Below are 21,427 nucleotides of genomic sequence, written 5' to 3'. Positions count from 1 at the left end.
AGAGGGTAGCTAGGAGTAAAGTTTAAGAAGATTGGAAAGGTAGGAAGGGGCCAGGTTACAAAGAATGCAAAATAGTAGTCTTTATTTAATCCTGGAGGTAATAGGGAGTCATTGGAGCTCATTGAATAAAGGTGTGCATGGCCCAACCTATACTTTAGAAAAGTAACCTGAGTGGAAGACAAATTAGAGTAGGGAGAGAATTGAGGAAGGGAGCCAGTGAGAAGACTACTGCAGTAGTGTAGGCAAGAGGTAAGGGGAGCTTGATTCAGGGTTGTGTTTGAGTGGAGAAAATGGGATGTATACAAGAAATAATGTGAAAGTAGAAATGGTAAGCCTCTAAACTCTTTCAGTGGCAGGGACTTGCAGTATGGAAATTTTATTGTCTTTGTACACAGTAGGCACTTAACGTTTGTTGATTTTTATTTTGTTATACATTGTTATATCAACAACATGAAGCCTCAAATAACACAGATTATTTTATATGTCAGGTAGCTTAAAAAATATTTGGAATTGGGTTGAAATAGTCCCTGTTTTGTGTTCGCCCTTCGTTGCAGAAGACCATGCCATCAGAGAAATGATGACATGATTTGCACTTGATTTTGTTTTGAGTGGGGGAGGGCTGTGCAGGTCACCAGCCTCACTTCTCCTCCACAGCCATCTGAATCCAGTGACCAGATATTCATCAGGATGACTGGAGATGACCCAGGATGCACTGGGAGACCTTGGGCCCTTTAGGCCAAGGTCTTTGCAGGTACTCACTTAGAGTGAGGTAATGTCCATTCATTGAATAGGCCTGTTTAAGAAATAGCCAGGGCATGGTCCATTTAATGTGGCCAAGAAAAAGAAAGGCATCAGACTGAGAGGGAAACAGGGCAGAGCAGGGCAGGGCAGGGAATTGAATTGGTAAAAATGGTTTGTAACAAACACTTTGTGCAAAGAGAAAAAAAAATTATAGGAAATTCTGTATATTTAAAATAACAACATCCTTTTTACCCTGTTACAACATCCCATTTTTTGGACATAAGAACATCCTCTTTCTATAGAAATTTTTGTTACCATAGAGGAAGGCTTATTAAAAAAAACCAACTTCTTTACAATGCTTACTTACTATGTCAACCTCCAGTTAAAAGTTGAAGAAATGTAAATTCTTATTTAAATTTAAGCCAACTCAGGGGAAAGGGAGGAAAGAAGTAAGGTTAATTTTACTGATGTGGGAATAAAAGTGCAGTTTCATGTGGTTATTTCACTTTTCTTGCATTACCTATGTTGTGATTTTCTTTTTTTCTTTACATGATAGAGTTTTCCAGAGAAAGATCTTCTGCATTGTCCATCTAAGGATACAATTGAAGCCCATTTTATGTCTTGTATGAAAGAAGCTGATGCTTTAAAGCATAAAAGTCAAGTCATCAATGAAATGCAGAAAAAGGATCATAAACAACTCTGGATGGGATTGCAGAATGGTAACTATAGCATTGTTCTCTTTGAAACCCTTTAGAAATGATTTCACTTTAATTTTTTTTTCATTATTAATTTTATTTTAATTCACAAGACAAAACATACTCAAATACTCAAACCAAAAACAATACCCCTCTGAAGACAGTTAATCAGAATAACAACAGAAAAGTGCAGGACATGCCACTAAGTAGTTTTACAGCTTACAGTTTGTTAAAAGGAAGGAAGCCTGTGGGCTTTAATAATCTAGTACTGCTGTTGTTCATTTTGTTTGACATGAGTTTTGTTGTCGTTTAGTACTATGTAAATCTCATAGCTGTCACTGTTGTTTTGTATATGTTTTCTTCACTCTACATCAGAGGGTCAAACTCAAATAGCAATACAAACCATACTTGGAAATTCCTGTGGGTTGCATAATGACTTAGAAAATAGTTTATTAATATATCTTTATTTAATTGTATTTTTATGTGTTTTGGGCAGGCCTCAATACATTTGACACCTCTGTTCTGTATCATTTCTTATGACTTTTCATGTTAATTTGAATTATTTGTATTTGTTCTAATGATGCAGTGGTTTATGTACCATCATTTATTCAGACATTCTATTCAGACATCCTCAGGTACAGGTTTTGCAACCAACTTTTTGCCATTTTAAATGGTATTTCTAGGTATGTTTTTGTAAAGCAAACACTTTTCTTACTGTCTACAGTCTCCTTGGATATAAGCCTAGCAGTGTGATTGCTGGATCAGAGGGCATGAAGTTTTATAACTTAACTTGTAAGATTCCATATTGTTTTCAAAAATAATTCCATCATTTCACAGCTCCAACAGAAGTGACCAATGTGTCCCCTTCTCCATTAAGGCCATTAAGCATTCCCCCTGCCTCCCCATTCTCCCCTCTGCCATCTTTTTAAAATTCTTTACCAGTTTGATAGATATTTCTCTGGTTGTAACATGTTAGAACAACTTTTTCAGGTCACTGTGGATTGATTATATCTTTTCTTTCAAAAACTTTTCATATCCTTTTACTGTATCTGTTTTGGAAATGGCTCTCAATTTTAATAGTCTCCATATATTCTTGTGAATATTAGACTTTTATCAAATATGATTCATACAGAATTTTCCCAGTCTTTATCTTTTCTTCTTATTTTTAGCATTGCTTTTATTTGTAAAAATGCTTTTTATTTTTGTATAATTGAAATAATTATTTTCTTTTAAATTTTTCATTATAAAGTACCTGTTAAAAAAATTTCCCCCATCCATGTTTATGAAAGATAATTTTGCATTCTTCTCTCCTTTTATCATGTGTCTTTTTATATTTATTTATCCATTTGGAACTCACTGTGGTATATGATATGAGATACTTGTAACTAAACTCATTTTCCACCAAATTACAATCCACTATTCCCTGCATCTTTTGGTTAGTAATGTGTGTTCTTAGATTTATCAGATACTATAATGTCATATCCATTTGCTTCAAACTCTTACTTCTATTTTCTATTCATCTACTTTACTGTTTTTTAAAAAAATTATTACCAGATAATTTGAAAAATTTACTGTTTTCTTGAGATCTGGTATACTATTACCCTTCCTTTCTTACCTTTTTTTTTTTTAAATAAATTTCTCTTGATGTTCTTGCTCTTGTTCTTTATTAAATTTTATTATTTTATCAGATTGTTATATTGAATATGTAAATAAATTTATATTATTTTTTTCATTGAATTAGCCTAGCTTAGGCATGAATATTAACTATCTCTTCAATATTTAGATTTTCAGGTTTTTTAAAATATTTTTTCAGATCTCTCCTTCCTATTGTTACCCTCTCCCAGTAGAGCAGCAGCAAACAAAACCTTCACAAGTACACATAATCCTGTAAAAGAGTTTCCCACATTGATCATGCCTATGTGTGTGTTTCTCATTCTGAGTTTTAAGTCCATCACTGTTGTGGCAGGAAGTAGGTGGTGTGATTCACTTTAATTTTCCTGGATCCATGATTTGTTGTTGCGTCGACCAGAATGCTAATGTCTTTTGAAGTTGTTTTTACTTATAATGTTGTCGTCGTGGAAATTTTCTTAGATTTGCTCATTTCGTTCTGTTTCAGGTCATAAAGGTCTTTGCAGTTTCCTCTGAAATTGCCCATTTTGTTGTTTCTTATGGCACACTGATATTTTATCACATTCATTTATCATAATTTGTTTAGCTCTTCCCCAATAAGTGGTCACCGCCTTAGTTTCCAGGGGTTTTTTGCTGCTATGGAAAGAGCTGCCATAATTACAGCGTGCACCAGGTCTGGTCTTTCTGTGCAATTTTAAGCTCTAATACCTGCTAAACTATTTATCATTTTTCTATTTTTCATATTTGCCAATCTGGTCGCATTTTATAACTATAAAAATTGTTTTGTGTCTGATGTATATCTTGCTAAGTTAATTTCTAGATGTTACATGCATTTTGATGTAATTTGAAATGGCATTTCTATTTCTGTTGAGTTTTTCCAGTTTTTACTGACACTATATAGAAATCTCTAATGACTAATAAAGCATGACTAATAATTAATTGAAAAGAAATATGCTGTTCATTTATCAAATGTTATAAGAGCAGTGTTATTCTATAAGTACCTAGTTTTAGCACCTATATAAAATTAGAGAACACCCAGTAAATAAATTACTTTGGGTGTCTGCTCCATTACCTGCTGTGTTGACAACTAATGCAAATCAGATATTAGAACATTTTGGCAAAAAAAATACATATATGTTATATGTATATCCATGTATATATGTAAAAAACCTTACGTAGCTTCCCACTGCTTACTAAATTGTTACTGTACTTGAAGAAGGCCAAAATGATATCATGTTGGGTCATTGTACAGTGTTTCCAGCTGTGACTGATCAGACTAATACAAGCTCATAAGGTTCTACCACAGATCAGACACAAATAATCTGAATGAACATTTGGGATAGGGATGTCTCTAAATTTGCATTTCTTTTGAGCTATTGCAGTTCTGTTTTGCTTATAAATCATAGCACGTTCTTGGGTGAGGGCATACCATGCTGTGCCAATTTGTCCCATGTCTCATAATCAACATCAAAGTTCTTTAGAGAGACCTTGATAAAGCATCAGCAACTGACCGGTAGCATATGTAGTTACATGGTGTTCTGTGCTCAGCCAAGGTACTACTCTCTCCACCACCTATCTTCCTTCTGCTTTCTCTACTCTTAGTGCCTTTTCTCATGCTTCCCTCAGATCTCCATGCCCAGTGCTACTTCCTCTGTAGAGCCTTACCTGATTCGCTACTGCTATCTTTACAGGAAAGTGTTCTTCATCAAATTTCTTATTTTGTCTACTTCTCTCCTTTTTATTTATTTTATTTAGTGGTCATCTTGTTTAAATTATAAGTTTCCTTAGGTCAGGGACTAAGTGATATACTTTTATATCGACCCTAATACTGGGCATATAACCTGTCTGTCTCTGGTGTTAAAGGAAGATTTTAGTATACTTGTGAATGAAGGAAAAATCTCTTCAGAGTGATATTAGGTAGCTTAAATAAAGGTACGAAATTTGGAATAGGAGAAGGGAAAAATTAAAACTAACTCATTTGGCTGTGGGGTAAGAGTTTCTGGGAAAAGTATCATAAATATGTAGACTAGTAAATAAAAAGTCTTGAAATTGAGTTTGAATATCATAGATCTGACATAAAGGGCAAGAACATCTAAGCAAGTGTTTTGAAGAGGAATAGTCAAAATTAGGAAAGACTTTTTGGATTATAGGCTGGAGTTGTACAATTTCTAATAGAAAATATTGAAGCTATTGTAGCTATGAGACAACCTGAGCCAAGATTTTGTTACTGCCTTTAGGAGATAAAGATAGCAGGAAACAGCATGCAAACAACTGTGTACAAACAAGTTACGTATAGGATGATAAAGTAGAGATAATTTCAGAGACCTAATATTGAGGGGAGAGGGGGTTGAATTAAGAAAAGCTTCTTGCAGAAGGAGAGACTTTGAGACTTGAAGGATACCAGGAAATATCTTTATTTGGATTCATATGTGCAAATTGACTTGGTTATTAAGAAAGTTTTTGCTTAAAAAGAAAAAATAGCCGTCAACTTATATGAAAATTATATGAAAAAGGCAAATGTTATTCTCTGACTTTTGCTTAGCTGTAGTTGACAATTTGTCATAATTATGACACAGCAGATGGTACAGTTCTTTTGATAAGAAGGGCACCTGTCTGTAGAACATAACAACTAAATGAAAAGTTTAAACATTTTTGAATACTTTCAAATGCTAATTTTAATTTCCCAGACCTCTGTGAAAGAGAAATAAGTAAAGCTTATGAAACTAAGAAAACTCTTTTAAGACATCCTGAGCCTTTCAGTGTGTTTTTATAGGTTTTCATTTTAGATCTAACGATTTTTAACCTCCCTGTGAAACATAGCTGATGACCACAAAAAAGAAAAGAAAGTACCATTTGTATTAGCAACAAGGCAGTTATCACTACATCTGCAGGTTGGTTTTTCTATGAAACTTCAAGCAATTTTCTTAAAATCCTTCTTACTTTTTCAGAAGCTATTGCTTTAAATTTTATTAGAGAATTTCTTTTAAATTCCATTAGCCAATATAAAGCTCATGCATTTTTCTTGGTTCTGTAAGTGCAAAATTTCAGATTCAAACAAAAGAAGATAAGGAGTTAAAGCAGGTTTTTTAATTAAACCAAGATTTAATTGAACTGCAGAATCAAAAAAACACTTAACCTTTTGGTTGTCACTGAAGGTTTTTGAACAATTTTGATTTTTTTTTCTTCTAGTGAATAAATCCATAGTAGTTTGGCAGTTTGCCATTTTCATTCAAAGTAAGAAATAATTTCTAGAATATGTAATTAACCAAAAATGACTCTGAAATTGTTTGTTTGATATTTGTTAAGAACTTTGTTTTCACAGCTGTGGTAGAAGATATAAATATTATGGCTCCTGTTTTCATGAAACTTAACATTTTGAAGGGATGGGAGTAAACACTGAAATTGCTGGATTGAGTTTGAGACTTGACTTTAGGTAAAGTGCTGGGGATAGATGTAAAGTTCATTGATCTAATTTTAAGAATCCCCATTTTTCTTTTTGAAAAATCAGGATTCAGTGTAGTTCAGGTAACATTTATTAAGCACCTGCTGTTAGAAGGCCCTATAATAGATGGGCCCCAGAGGTGAGAAAACAAATAGTTCTTGTGCTCAAGCATTTTCATCCTGTTGGAGGCATTTTACAGGTGCATAGATAAATATAAAGTAAATACCAAGACAGGTTTGTAGGTGGATTTATTTTTGCAAATGCAGTTCTGGTTATTAGGAATGTTGTTGCTAAGAAATGAAAGAAAAAAAAAAGCCGGTAACTTGCAAGACAACATCATAAGGGCATAAACATTGACAGTGTAGAGATCAGCGAAAGCCTCATCTAGGAAGTGGCTTCTGTGTTATGCTTTGAAGAAAGTTAGGGATTCGCAGAGGTAAAAGTGAGGAGGGAATGCACTCTAGATATAGGGGACAACCTGTTCAGTCACAGAGACAGGCTACAGAATGACATATATGGGGAATAGTTAACAGGCTAGTTGGACTATAATAGAGAATTCATGAAAGGAATAATATAAGACTGGAATGGTGTATTGGAACCTAATTGTAGAGTTCTAGATTAATGATTTTGTGTTTTGTTTTAGAATCATAGAGAGCACTGAATACTTATTATCTATCATCAGACCTGTCTTTTAAAAATACTAGGCTGGCCAAATGGAAAAAAAGGTGCAAAAGCTCACTGAAGAAAATAATTCCTTAAAAATTAAATTCAGCATAAGGAAGCTAACGACTTTTTGAGAAATCAAGCAAAAGTAAAACAAAACCACAAGAACAAAAAAACAGAAGAAAATGTGAAATATCTCATTGGAAAAACAACTGGTAAATAGGAGAGGGGAAGATATTGGAAAATGCGAGACCAGTGAAGACTGTTGAAATGGTTCAGGAGAGGTAATGAGGACCTGAAGTGGGATATAGTCTGTGTGAGTGGAGCTAGGGAACATGTGAGAAATGTTGTGGTGGTGGACTTGACAAGACTTACCAGGTTAAGTGGGTTTATGATCACTTGCCAAGGTAAGAGATTGGATGGGTGTTGAGGAGTAAATTGTCAAAAATGAACCCAGTGATGCTTATAAAAATAGGGAAATTTGAACTGTTGTTTAAAGTTTATTTAATACTTTATTTTTCCCTGTTTGCAAAAACAATTTTTAACGCTTATTTTTAAAACTCTGAGTTCCAAATCACTCTCTTCCTACCACCCCCTCTCCTTGAGAAGGCAAACAGTTCAACAAAGGTTATACATGTGTAGTCATGCAAACCATTTCCATGATAGTCATGTTGTGAAAGAAAACATAGAACCCCCCCCAAAAAAAACTAAAGAAAAATAAAGAAATTTAAAAACATATGCTTAAACCTGCATTTATATACCATCATTTCTTTCTCTGAGGATGGATAGCATTTTTCATCATAAGTCCTTCAGAGTTGTCCTGTATCATTGTATTGCTGAAAATAGCTAAATCATTCTTACATCTTACAATATTGCTGTTACTTTAGACACAGTGCATCTGTTCATGTAAGTCTTTCCAAGTTTTTCTGAGAGCATCCCTGCTCATCATTTCTTGATAGTATTCCATAGTATTCACAATAACATACCACAGTTTGTTTGATCATTCTCCAATTAATGGGCATCCCCTCAATTTCCAATTCTTTGCCACCAGAAAAGAGCTGCTATGAATATTTTTGTACATTGAGGTCCTTTTCCTTTTTGTTTTTTTTTCCTGTGGGGATACAGATGTAGTATTGCTAGGTCAAAGCATACACATGGTTTTATAGCCCTTTGGGCATAGTTTCAGATTGCTCTACAGAATGGTTGAGTCAATTCACAACTCCACCAACAGTGTATTAATGTCTTGTTTTTCCCACATCCCCTCCACCATCTGTCATTTTCCTTTTCTGTCCTATTAGCCCATCTAATAGGTATGAGGTAGTACCTCAGAATTGTTTTAATTTGCATTTCTTCAGTCAGTAGTGAGAGTATTTTTTCATATGGCTATAGTTAGCTTTGATTACTTTGTCTGAAAACTGTTCATATCCTTTGACCATTTATCTATTGAAGAATGGCTCTCATTTTTGTTAATTTAACTCAGTTCTCTATATGTTTGAGAAAAGAAGCCTTATCAGAAAAACTTAATTCAAATTTTTTTTAGTTACTTTTGCTATCTGTATTTCTCTCCATCCTGTTTCCCCCATTTATTCTATTCTCTCCTTCCACCCTGTACCTCCTCAAAAGTGTTTTTGCTTCTGATTATCCCCTCCCCCAAACTTCCCTCCCTTGTGTCTCACCCGCCCCCCAACAAACCCCCTTTCTTGTCCCCCTGCCCTCTTACTTTCCTCTAGGGTAAGATAGATTTCTATACCCAATTGAATGCATATTGTTATTCCCTCTTTGAGCTAATTCTGATGAGAGTAAAGTTCACTCACTCCCCCTTACCTCCCTATTCTTTCCCTCCACTGAAAAGTTTTTTCTTGCCTCTTATATGTGAGATAATTTGCCCCATTCTACTTTTCCCTTTCTGTTTCCCTTTCTTCTGATACATTCCTGTCTCAGCTCTTAATTTTATATCTTCATGTTCAACTCACATCTGTGCCATCTGTCATGTTCAAAAAAAGAGCCTAAACATCATCTTTCAAGAAATTATCAAGGAAATCTGCCCTGATATTCTAGAATCAGAGGGCAAAATGACTTTCAGGTAGTCCAGTAATTTTTAAATTATCTCTCCTGGATTTATTTTCTGGGTCAGTTGTTTTTCCAATGAGATATTTCACATTTTCTTCTGTTTTTTTGTTCTTGTGGTTTTGTTTTACTTTTGCTTGATTTCTCAAAAAGTCGTTAGCTTCCTTATGCTGAATTTAATTTTTAAGGAATTATTTTCTTCAGTGAGCTTTTGCACCTTTTTTTCCATTTGGCCAGTTCTGTTTTTTGAGGAATTTTGTTCTTCGGTGAATTTTTGTGCCTCTTTTTCCATTTGGCCAATTCTGCCTTTAAAGGCATTCTTTTCCTCGGTTTTTGGTTTGTTTTTTTTCATAACTTTTGCCATTTGGCTTCATCTGTTTTTTAAGGTATTAATTTTCTTCAGTATTTATTTTGTGTTTCCTTTACCAATCTGTTGACTTGTTTTTCATTATTTTCTTGCATCAGTCTCATTTCTCTTCCCAATTTTTCCTCTACCTCTCTTACTTCATTTTCAAAATCCTTTTCAAACTCTTGAATGGTCTAAGACAAAATCATATTTTTCTTGGAGACTTTGGATGTAGGAGTTTTGACTTTGTTATCTTCTTCTGCACATATGTTTTGATCATCCTAGTCACCATAGTGCCTTTCTATGGTCAGAATTTTTTTCTGTTGTTTACTCATTTTCCCAACCTATTACTTGACTTAACTCTTTGCTAAAAATTCAGCAAAGCTCCTACATCCAAAGCCATGCAAGTACCAAATATATCTTGTATATACATTATAGATTACCAGTAAATTGAACCCATGATTCTATAGATGGAGAAGAGCAGAGTAGGTAGCATTTATGAAATTGCACAGTGCTTCCCCATGCTTCTCCTGAAATAAAATCCTCTCTCCTTCTCCCTCTCTCTGTGATACATATTCTTTCAGTAATATAAGCTGCAGATCACCCAAAGGCAATGGAAAAGATGTATAGACAGTTCTCATTTTATGTAAGTGGACCATTTCACCAACTATGTAAATAAATTTTTTTTTACATAATGTGAATTTGCCTATTGATGTAGGGAAGGGAAAAAGGGAGGGAGAGAAGGAGGCAGGAAGGTTTCTGCTCATGGAGGGAAGGGGGCCAGGACACAGATCAAAGATATTTGGAGACCAGGGACAGAGAAGCAAGCTCAGGAAGAACGTGCAGGGGCTGGGGCCAGCCACATGGAGGGGGTTGGTCAGAACCCAGAAGAAGAACACCAAGGGGACAGACAGTAGAGAATAGGTGATACCTGGGGGTCAGAGACAGACATGCAGTACCTTAGCTCAGATGGAGGGAAGGCAGACAGGCCAGCTCAGATATGCGGGCAGAGCAGGGCAAAGGTCTCCTCTCTTAGCTCTGGAAGTCTCAAGTTAAGTGCCCAGTCTATGAGTGGTGGCAGCATGTTCTTGTGTCCTTCTGCTTTCACTTGAAGGGTTTTTTTCTCTTTTAGGTTTTTGTTGTTTTAGTGGAGGGGTGGGACCAAGCTGAGGGATAGAACTGGAGAGAGAGAACAGGATACCTTACAGTAAAGTTAATGTAGGTGGTGGGTTTTTTTAGAATGTTGATTTTTTTTTTTTTTTTTAGAATTCTTTATGTAAAGTTGAATTTCTATAAAGCAAATTTATGTAAAAGAAGAGCTATCTTTATTATGCAGATAGTTTGAATAAGTGAATTGTACCTATTCAGCCTTATAAAAGATATTGTCAAAGAAACATGTGCCAGGAAAAGGAAGTGAGATGATCACAAGAGAGCATGAGATCACAGAGGAATAGCCTATATGGTGTGTAATAATCAAATATTGTCCAAAGATTTATAGGAAAGTACTCCAGTTTATTGGGTGGGTGCTTTGTGGAAAATTTATGTGAAGAAGAGTGTTATACTAGATGAGGTGTAGGTGGATTGCTTTCTGTACCAGTGGAAGGATTATCCAAGTGGATGAGACCATGGACCCACAGATTCGGGAAGTTCTTTGATTAATGAAGTGTCTTATTTCAGATAATACAAAAAATTAGCCGTGTTGTACCCAGCATAATGCTAGTCATAGAGAATGTTTTAATCAGTGAGTCCAATGTTTTCTAGTATGAGGGCACCCTTTTATTTCATTATTTACTCATTTATTTATTGAATTAAATATTTTTTAAAAATTTTATTTTCAGTTCAAAAATCCCTCTTGCCCCTCTCCTACTCGTTGAAAAGGCAAGAAATATGGTACATCATTATATATACGAAGTCATGCAAAACATTTACACATTATTTGTGTTGCAAAAGAGGAATAAAGAAAACAAGAAAAAGAAAGTGAAAGGAAGTATACTTCAATCTACACTTGGAATTCACTAGATCCTTCTGGAGGTAGATAGCAGTTTTCATCATTAGTTTTTTGAAATTGTCATAGATCATTATGTTGGTCAGAGTAGCTAAGTCTTTCACAGTTGATTATTGTTACAGTATCGTTGTTACTAGTTCTACTTATTCACTTTTCATCAATTCATATGTAAGTATTTTCCAGATTTTTCTGAAGCTATCCATTTTTCCAAAACTTAGAGCATAATAGTATTCTATCATAATCATATAACACAACTCAATCAGCCATTCCCCAGTTGATGGGCATTCATTCAGTTTCCAATTCTTTGCCACCATATATGGGTATAGTTCTTTTTTTTTTAATTTTTATTTTTTGTGTGGATATCATCTCTTCTGATTCAACACACCCTGTACTCTCTATCTATATATGTGTATGTGTATGTACAATCTCTCCATTTACCCAAATACTGAGAAAAAATTCAAGAGTTATAAATATTTTCTTTCCATGTAGTAATGTAAACAGTTCAGCTTTAGAGAGTCTTTTATGATTTTTCTTTCCTGCTTACCTTTTCATGCTTCTCTTGATTCTTGACTTGGGAAGTCAGATTTTCTATACAGATCTGGTCTTTTCCTCAGTATGAATGATTGAAAGTCCTCTATATCATTGAATGACCATTTATTCCCTTGATGTATTATACTCAGATTTGCTGAGTAAGTGATCCTTGTTTTCAATTCCAGTTCCTTTGACCTCTGAAATATCCCATTCCAAGCCCTTTGATCTCTTAATATTGAAGCTACCAGATCCTGTGTTATCCTGATTGTATTTCCACAATACTCAAATTGTTTCTTTGTAGCTGCTTGCAGTATTTTCGCCTTGATCTGAGAACTCTGAAATTTGGCCACAATATTCCTGGGAGTTTTTCTGTTCAGGTCTCTTTCAGGAGGTAATCAGTGGATTCTTTCAATATTTATTTTGCCCTCTGATTCTAGAATATCAGGGCAGTTTTCCTTGATAATTACATGGAAGATAATATCTAGGCTCTTTTTTTTGATCATGGCTTTCAGGTAGTCCCATAATTTTTAAATTGTTTCTCCTGGGTCTATTTTGCAGGTCAGGTGTTTATCCAATGAGATGTTTCACATTATCTTCTATTTTTTCAAATTTTTGGTTTTGTTTACTGCTTGGTTTAACTCATAGTCATTCATTTCCCTGAACTCAATTCTCTCTTTCAGTGAACTATTTTGTTCAGTGAGCTTCTGAACCTTCTCCTCCATTTGGCTAATTCTGCTTTTTAAAACCTCCTTCTCCTCTTTGGCTTTTTGGACCTCTTTTTCCAATTGAGTTAGCCTCTTTTTAAAGCTAATTTTCCTCAACATTTTTTTGGTTCGCCTTTAGTAAGCTGCTAACTTGTTTTTTTAAGGTCTTCTATTGCCTGAGGCCAGTTTAAGTTCCCTTTGGAGGCCCTGGAGGCAGAGGCCTTGACTTCCTCTGACAGTATGCCTTGTTCTTCCTTATCTGAAAGGATGGGGGGAAACACCTGTTTCCCAAGAAAGTAACCTTCTGTGGTCTTATTTTTTTTCCCTTTTTTGGGCATTTTCCCAGCCAGTTACTTGACTTCTGAGTTTCCTCTCCACAACCACCTTGCCTCCAGTTCCACCAAGCCAGCACTGGGGGCTGAGATTCAGATGAGCAGCTCCAAAGCCTCAGGGACTTTAGGCGGGGGCAGAGCTGCTATTTAGTGTGAGATTAAGATCAGCTGCTCAGGAGGGGGCAGGGCCACCACACAGGGCTCAGTTGCCTCAGGAGGTTTACAATGAGACCTTCAACAATGGATGCTGGCTACTGCCTGCCTTGGGAGCCCCATCTGCTGCTGCCTCTACTGCTGCTATCTGAGGAGGCCCGAGTTACGGGGATACCCTGCTCCCTTCTCAGCCAGCCAAAAAGACCCTCTCACTGACTTTTGGCACTTGTGGGTTGAGGGATCTGCGCTGCTGCTGGAGATTCTGTCCCTGAAGCCTGCTCAGATCTGCTCCTTTCAGTGCCATGTATCCAAGGCAGGTCTGGGCTCTGCTTCATGTCCAGTGCATGACAGATCTTTCCCATCGGTCTTTCAGGTCACTCTGGAATAGAAATCTCCTCCACTCCGTTTTTCTGTGGCTTCTGCTGTGCTAGAATTTGTTGAGAGTTCTTCTTTACAGGTATTTTATGAGCTGTGGGTAAGAGCTAGCGTATGTTCGTCTTTCTAGTCCGCCATCTTGGCTCCAACCCTGGGCATAGTTCTAAATTGTTTTTTAATGTGTTTGGACCAGTTCATAACTCCATCAGTGGTGCATTTTCTTCTTTGTAAAAATCAAATTTGCCATTGGTTTATCTGTTTTATTGTTCTTCTCCCATAAAACCAGATTCAAGTGGTTGTTGTTTTAATTTTCAGTTTTATTAATTGCTCTTTGATATTAGGATTTCTGATTTGATGTTTAATGGAAGGTTTTTAGTGTTTTCTTTTTTTAATTTTTTTACCTACATGCCTAATTTGTTGATATACCCTATCTCTTGTTTGTTGATATATGCATTTGAGATAAAAATTTTCCCCAAATACTCGCCTTCATGTCACAAATGTGATGTGTTGTTTAATTGTTGTCATTATCTTTAATGAAATTGATTGTATAACTTGTTCTTTGACCTACTCATTCTTTTTTTAAAATTTTATTTATTTACTTTTAGTTTTCAACATTTATTTCCACAAGATTTTGAATTGCATGTTTTCTCCCCATCTCTCCCCTCCCCCACCCAAGACAGCATGCATTCTGATTACCTTTCCCCCAGTCTGCCCTCCCTTCTATCATACCCCTTCCTTCCCTTATCCCCATCTTCTCTCTTTTCTTGTAGGGCAAGATAGATTTCTATACCCCATTACCTGTATTTCTTATTTCCCAGTTGCACTGCAAAAACAATTCTTAACATTTGCTCCTAAAACTTTTGAGTTCCAACTTCTCTTCCTTCCTCTCTCCCCACCCATCCCCACTGAGGAGGCAAGCAATTCAGTATAGGCCAAACATGTGTAGTTATGCAAAAGACTTCCATAGTAGTCATGTTGTGAAAGACTAACTATATTTCCCTCCATCCTATCCTGCCTCCCATTAATTCTATTCTCTCTTTTGACCTTGTCCCTCCTCAAAAGTGTTTACTTCTAACTACTCCCTCCTCCCATTTGCACTTCCTTCTGTCATTCCCCTCACACCCCATTTATCCCCTTCTTCCCTACTTTTCCTATAGTGTAAGACAGATTTTCATACCAAATTCAGTGTTCATGTTATTCCCTTCTTAAGCCAAATGTGATGAGAGTAGCCTTCATTTTTTGACTCTGACCTCCCCCTTTTCCCCTGCATTGAAGAAGCTTTTTCTTGCATCTTTTATGAGAGACAATTTGCCCCATTCCATTTCTCCCTTTCTCCTCCCAATATATTCCTCTCACCCCTTAAATTTATTTTTTTAGATATCATCCCTTCCTGTTCAACTCACCCTGTGCCCTCTATCTATATGTATATAATCCCTCCAACTACCCAATACTGAGAGAAGTCCCAAGAGTTACAAATATGATCTTTCCCTGTAGGAATGTAAACAGTTTAACTTTAGAAAGTCTCTTATGATTTCTTTTTCCTGTTTACCTTTTCGTGCTTCTCTTGATTCCTGTGTTTGAACTTCAGATTTTCTATTCAGCTTTGGTCTTTTCATCAGAAATGCTTGAAAGTCCTGAATTTCATTGAGTGACCATTTTTTCCTCTGAAATACTATACTCAGTTTTGCTGGGTAGGTTTTGGTTTTTCGTTTAGTTCCTTTGACTTCTGGAAGATCATATTCCAAGCCCTTCAGTCCCTTAATGTAGAAGCTGCTAGATCTTGTGTTATCCTGATTGTATTTCCACAATACTTGAATTGTGTCTTTCTGGCTGTTTGCATTATTTTCTCCTTGTCCTGGGAACTCTGGAATTTGGCTGCAATATTCCTAGGAGTTTTTCTTTTTGGATATCTTTCAGGAGGTGATCAGTGGATTCTTTCAATATTTATTTTACTCTTTGGTTTTAGAATATCAGGGCAGTCTTCCTTAATAATTTCTTGAAAGATGATGTCTAAGCTCTTTTTTTGATCTTGGCTTTCAGGTAATCCCATAATTTTTAAATTGTCTCTCCTGGATCTACTTTCCCGGTCAATTGTTTTTTCAGTGAGATATTTCACATTATCTTCTATTTTTTCATTCTTTTGGTTTTGTTTTGTAATTTCTTGGTTTCTCATAAGGTCATTAGCTTCCATCTGCTCCCTTCTAATTTTTAAAGAACTATTTTCTTCAGTGAGCTTTTGAACCTCCTTTTCCATTTGGCTTATTCTACTTTTTAAAGCATTCTTCTCCACATGGATTTTTGGACCTCTTTTGCCATTTGAGTTAGTCTATTTTTTATTATTAAATTTATTTATTTAACTTTTAACATTCATTTTCACAAAATTTTGGGTTACAAATTTTCTCCCCTTTTATCCCCTCCCCCCCCAAACACCAAGCATTCTAATTGCCCCTATGACCAATCTGCTCTCTCTTCTATCATCTCTCTCTGCCCTTGTCTCCATCTTCTCTTTTGTCCTGTAGGGGCAGATAGCTTTCTATACCCCTTTACCTGTTTTTCTTATTTCCTAGTGGCAAGCACATTACTCGACAGTTGATCCTAACACTTTGAGTTCCAACTTCTCTTCCTCCCTCCCTCCCCACCCCTTCCCTTTGGAAGGCAAGCAATTCAATATAGGCCATATCTGTGTAGTTTTGCAAATGACTTCCATAATAGTTGTGTTGTATAGGACTAACTATATTTCCCTCCATCCTATCCTGTCCCCCATTACTTCTATTCTCTTTTGATCCTATCCCTCCCCATGAGTGTCGACCTCGAATTGCACTCTCCTCCTCATGCCCTGCCTTCTATCATCCCCCCCACCCTGCTTGTCCCCTTATCCCCCACTTTCCTGTATTGTGAGATAGGTTTTCCTACCAAAATGAGTGTGCACTTTATTCTTTTCTTTAGTGGAATGTGATGAGAGTAGACTTCATGTTTTCTCTCACCTCCCCTCTTTATCCCTCCACTAATGAGTCTTTTGAGTGCCTCTTTTATGAGAGATAATTTGCCCCATTCAATTTCTCCCTTTCTCTTCCCAATATATTTCTCTCTCACTGCTTGATTTCATTTTGTTTTAAAGATATGATCCCAACCTATTCAATTCACTCTGTGCACTCTGTCTCTATGTATGTGAGCGTGTGTGCATGTGTAATCCCACCCAGTACCCAGATACTGAAATGTTTCAAGAGTTACAAATATTGTCTTTCCATGTAGGAATGTAAACAGTTCAGCTTTAGTAAGTCCCTTATGACTTCACTTTGCTGTTCACCTTTTCATGGTTCTCTTCATTCTTGTGTTTGAAAGTCAAATTTTCTTTTCAGCTCTGGTCTTTTCATCAAGAATACTTGAAAATCCTCTATTTCATTGAAAGACCATTTTTTCCCCTGAAGTATTATAGTCAGTTTTGCTGGGTAGGTGATTCTTGGTTTTAGTCCTAGTTCCTTTGACTTCTGGAATATACTGCTCCATGCCCTTCGATCCCTTAATGTAGAGGCTGCTAGATCTTGTGTTATCCTGATTGTATTTCCACAATACTTGAATTGTTTCTTTCTAGCTGCCTGCAGTATTTTCTCCTTGACCTGGGAACTCTGGAATTTGGCCACAATGTTCCTAGGAGTTTCTCTTTTTGGATCTCTTTCAGGCGGTGTTCTGTGGATTCCTTGAATATTTATTTTGCCCTCTGGTTCTAGAATCTCAGGGCAGTTTTCCTTAATAATTTCATGAAGGATGATGTCTAGGCTCTTCTTTTGATCATGGCTTTCAGGTAGTCCCATAATTTTTAAATTGTCTCTCCTGGATCTATTTTCCAGGTCTGTTGTTTTTCCAATGAGATATTTCACATTATCTTCCATTTTTCCATTCTTCTCTCTTTGTTCTGTGATTTCTTGGTTTTGCATAAAGTCATTAGCCTCCATCTGTGCCATTCTAATTTTGAGAGAACTATTTTCTTCAGTGAGCTTTTGAATCTCCTTTTCCATTTGGCTAATTCTGCTTTTGAAAGCATTCTTCTCCTCATTGGCTTTTTGAACCTCTTTTGCCAATTGAGTTAGGCTAGTTTTTAAGGTGGTAATTTCTTCAACATTTTTTTGGGTCTCCCTTAGCAGGGAGTTGATCTGCTGTTCATGCTTTGACTTCATGTCTCTCATTTCTCTTCCCAGCTTTTCCTCTACCTCTCTAACTTGATTTTCAAAATTCTTTTTGAGCTCTTCCATGGCCTGAGCCCATTGGGTGGGCTGGGACACAGAAGCCTTGATTTCTGTGTCTTTGCCTGATGGTAAGCATTGTTCTTCCTCATCAGAAAGGAAGGGAGGAAATGCCTGTTCGCCAAGAAAGTAACCTTCTATAGTCTTATTTCTTTTCCCTTTTCTGGGCATTTTCCCAGCCAGTGACTTGACCTCTGAATATTTTCCTCACACCCACCTCACCTCCTGATCCTCCCAGCCCGTGTTTGTGGTCTGAGATTCAAATGCTGCTTCCAGCCTCAGGGCTTTTGGCGGGGGCAGGGCTGCTATTCAGTATGAGATTATGATCTGGTGCTGAGATCCGGGCAGGGCCACCTCTCAGGCTCAGTTCCCTCAGGGGGTTTATGCGCAGACCTTCCGCAATGGATTCAGGCTCCCGCCCGCTTGGGGAGCCCCTGTCTGCAGCCGCCTCTCAGCTTCTACCTCCCGGGGGAGGCCTGAATTATGGGGGCACCCCACTCCCCTCTCGACCCGCCAAAGAGACTCTCTCACCCACCCCTGTCACCTGTGGGTGGAGGGACTTGTGCGGCCGCTGGAGATCCCGTCCCTGAAGCCTGCTCGGATCTGTTTCTCTCGGTGCCGCAGCCGTGGCCGCAGCAGGTCTCGGCTGAGCTTTGTGTCTGCAGCGCGACGGACCTTTTGCGAGAGGTTTGCAGATCCCTCTGTGGGTGGAGGGACCCGTGTGGCCGCTGGAGATCCTGTCTGTGAAGCCTGCTCGGATCTTTTCCTCTCGGTGCCGCGGCCGCGGCAGGGCTGCGCTCAGCTCCCAGTCCCGGCGCCCAGTCCGCAGCGCGAAGGACCCCCCGGCGAGAGGTTTGCAGGTCTCTCGGGAACAGAAATCTCCCTCGCTCCAATATTCCGTGGCCTCTGGGTGCGGAATTCGCCGTGAGTTACTTCCCTGTAGCCATTCTATGGGTTGTGGGTTCAGAGCTATGTGTATGTGTGTCTTTCTACTCCGCCATCTTGGCTCCGCCCCCCGAGTTAGTCTATTTTTAAAGGTGTTATTTTCTTCAGCATTTTTTTGGGTCTCCTTTAGCAAGCTGTTGACTTACTTTTCATGATTTTCTTGTATCACTCTCATTTCTCTTCCCAGTTTTTTCTCCACCTCTCTTACTTGATTTTCAAAATCTTTTTTAGCTCTTCCATGGCCTGAGACCATTGCATATTTATTTGGGAGGTTTTTGATGTAGAAACCTTGACTTTGATGTCTACCTGTGACTGTATTCCTTGTTCTTCCTCATCTGAAAGGATGGGGGGAGACACCTGTTCCCCAAGAAAGTAACCTTCTATAGTCTTATTTTTTCTCCTTTTTTTGGACATTTTGCCAGCCAGTTACTTGACTTTTGAGTCCTTTGTCAAGAGGAGGTTATACTCTGGGAACATGTAAGTTCTCATTTCCTTCAGGGTGGCACAATCAAGGGAAAGGAGTTTACTCTTGTCCTGGCCTATGAACTGGTCTGGGAGCAACCAAAAACTTTTCTGCCCGAAAAACTTTTCTGCCCCAAAAACTTTTCTGCCATCTCTTCTTATTAGTACATAAGCTCTTTGAGAGCAGTTATTGTCTTTGCTTTTATATTTTTATCTAAAGTGTATCGTATGTACATAATATATGTTTTTCAGTCATTCCTTTGATGATTCAAATCCACACATACTTTGTAAGTAGGAGCCTACAACTGAAAAAGAAAGGCAGAGTGGAGAATAACAATTCTTTTAAGGACCCCAATTTACTCTCAGAATCAGATGGCCCATTTTTTTAGTATCAGTATATTCTTTGAATGATATGGGTAGTTAAGTTATGAAATACTGCAGTCTTCGAAAAATCAGAGTTGAAGACTACCTAAGGGACAGTGGACTGATGAAACTGAACAGGTTGCCACACAAAATACATATGTGGTCAGTGAGAAATAACTAACGGACTACCCACATGCTCCACTGATACCCTTATAATTACTTGGGAACTTGAAGGAGAGTTCTGTGAGTACATTGGATAGAACCTCTGAAAGACTTTCAGCCAAACCTGCACAAGAGTCACAAAAAATGGGTGAGTTTTGATCCGCCTCATTAAAGGGAATATAGATTCATTTGACTGTTCATGCACTGTGCTACTTAATTCCTGACCAAGGTTCAGAGAAAATAAAGCAACCTTCTGCTTCAAAGTTTAAATGTTAAAGACTCATGCAACTATGCCATCACGAGAATTTGAGGGTGGAGGATGAGGGAGAGAAGAATGCATATAGCAGAAACTTCCCTCTTTTCCTTTAAAACTATGATGTTGTGAAAGATCATTGTAGTTTTGGTCCAACATCCAATTAAGCACAAATATACTTTAATCTCATAAGTTGATGGGTGTGTATGTGTGTGTGTGTATATTTGGTTGTAAGATAAAGAATATGAGATTAACAATGGACTTAATATAAACCTAGTACCAATAGGAGAACTTCATAAATATTCTCTTTATCCAATTACAAAATACTATTTTGTTCCCCTGGGTCAAGGGAATGAAATAAACCTACATATGTGAGCTGTTGACAACTTTCTTTATATCCCCAAGACATTTTACTCCTGAACTAATGAGATGTTTGATCATTAATGTGTCTACAGTAATTTCTACAGGAATTTGAGTAAGTTCATTCTGAAGCCATATGATTTATAAAAAAGTTACTTAAACTTGTACTTGAAGTATTCATCTTAATTTTGCTGTGGAACAAGTAATTATTTTATTATATAAAGACTTAAAATTGACATTTACACAGTTTCTTAATGAACAACTTCACATAAGTATAAGATTGAGGATATAATCCAGTATGGAAAAAATGAGACACTTGGTTATTTAAAAAAAAAGCTATAAAGATAATTTGCTAATCAAATAAGGAAGGAAGATTTAAAGGAATAAATTAATTTTGCAATAATTTGGATTGTAGCCACTTATTCTGCTTTAGGAAGACTTGGTAGTGAGTATTGTTGACATTAAAACTTGGTGAAAATATTTGTGTATTTATTTCATAATTCACAGCAGATTATTTTATTAACACACTTTTTGGAAGGAGGCCATTAATAACAGAATGTTGATTTGCTTCTTAGTCTTGGGGAATGCATTTTTTTTTAAGTTGGCATTTTTACATGTCCAAATGAAGGTTGGTGCTTTCTGTTTGCTTAATTGGCACTTAATGTTTATTGAATGAATGAATGTGCCCACTGATTCATTCAGTGAAATTCTTATTTTGCAAAGCCATTTTGTTGGAGTACTTTACAACTTTTGAGAGCTGTAGTTTAAAAATAAATTGTGTTGAATCATCTTATAATGTAGAGAAAGATCACTTTTTATTTTGTCTTCGTTTTTAGGAAAATGAACTTCTTCCATTGATTTTCATTGAAGAAGTGAAAGAATTGTTCTTTCTACCACTTATAATTTTTTTTGTTATACAGAATCTGACAGATGCCATAAACGTAATAAAGTCAGTACA

The 21,427-nt window shown here is 36.9% G+C and overlaps 1 protein-coding gene across 4 annotated transcripts in view; it reads left to right on the top strand.

The window, feature by feature from the left end:
* ATG5 (autophagy related 5) overlaps window positions 1–21,427 on the top strand; it is a 145,719-nt gene that overhangs the window by 44,583 nt on the left and 79,709 nt on the right. For all 4 annotated transcript variants that reach the window (XM_072642957.1, XM_072642959.1, XM_072642960.1 and 1 more), the window contains exon 5: window positions 1,298–1,460. In XM_072642957.1, coding sequence (XP_072499058.1) covers window positions 1,298–1,460 — 163 coding nt within the window. The remainder of the gene's footprint in view (window positions 1–1,297; window positions 1,461–21,427) is intronic.

The sequence above is a fragment of the Notamacropus eugenii genome, chromosome 2, assembly GCF_028372415.1.
Source record: "Notamacropus eugenii isolate mMacEug1 chromosome 2, mMacEug1.pri_v2, whole genome shotgun sequence".
NCBI classification, from domain to species: Eukaryota; Metazoa; Chordata; class Mammalia; order Diprotodontia; family Macropodidae; genus Notamacropus; species Notamacropus eugenii.
This window is presented reverse-complemented; position numbering and strand designations above follow the sequence as displayed.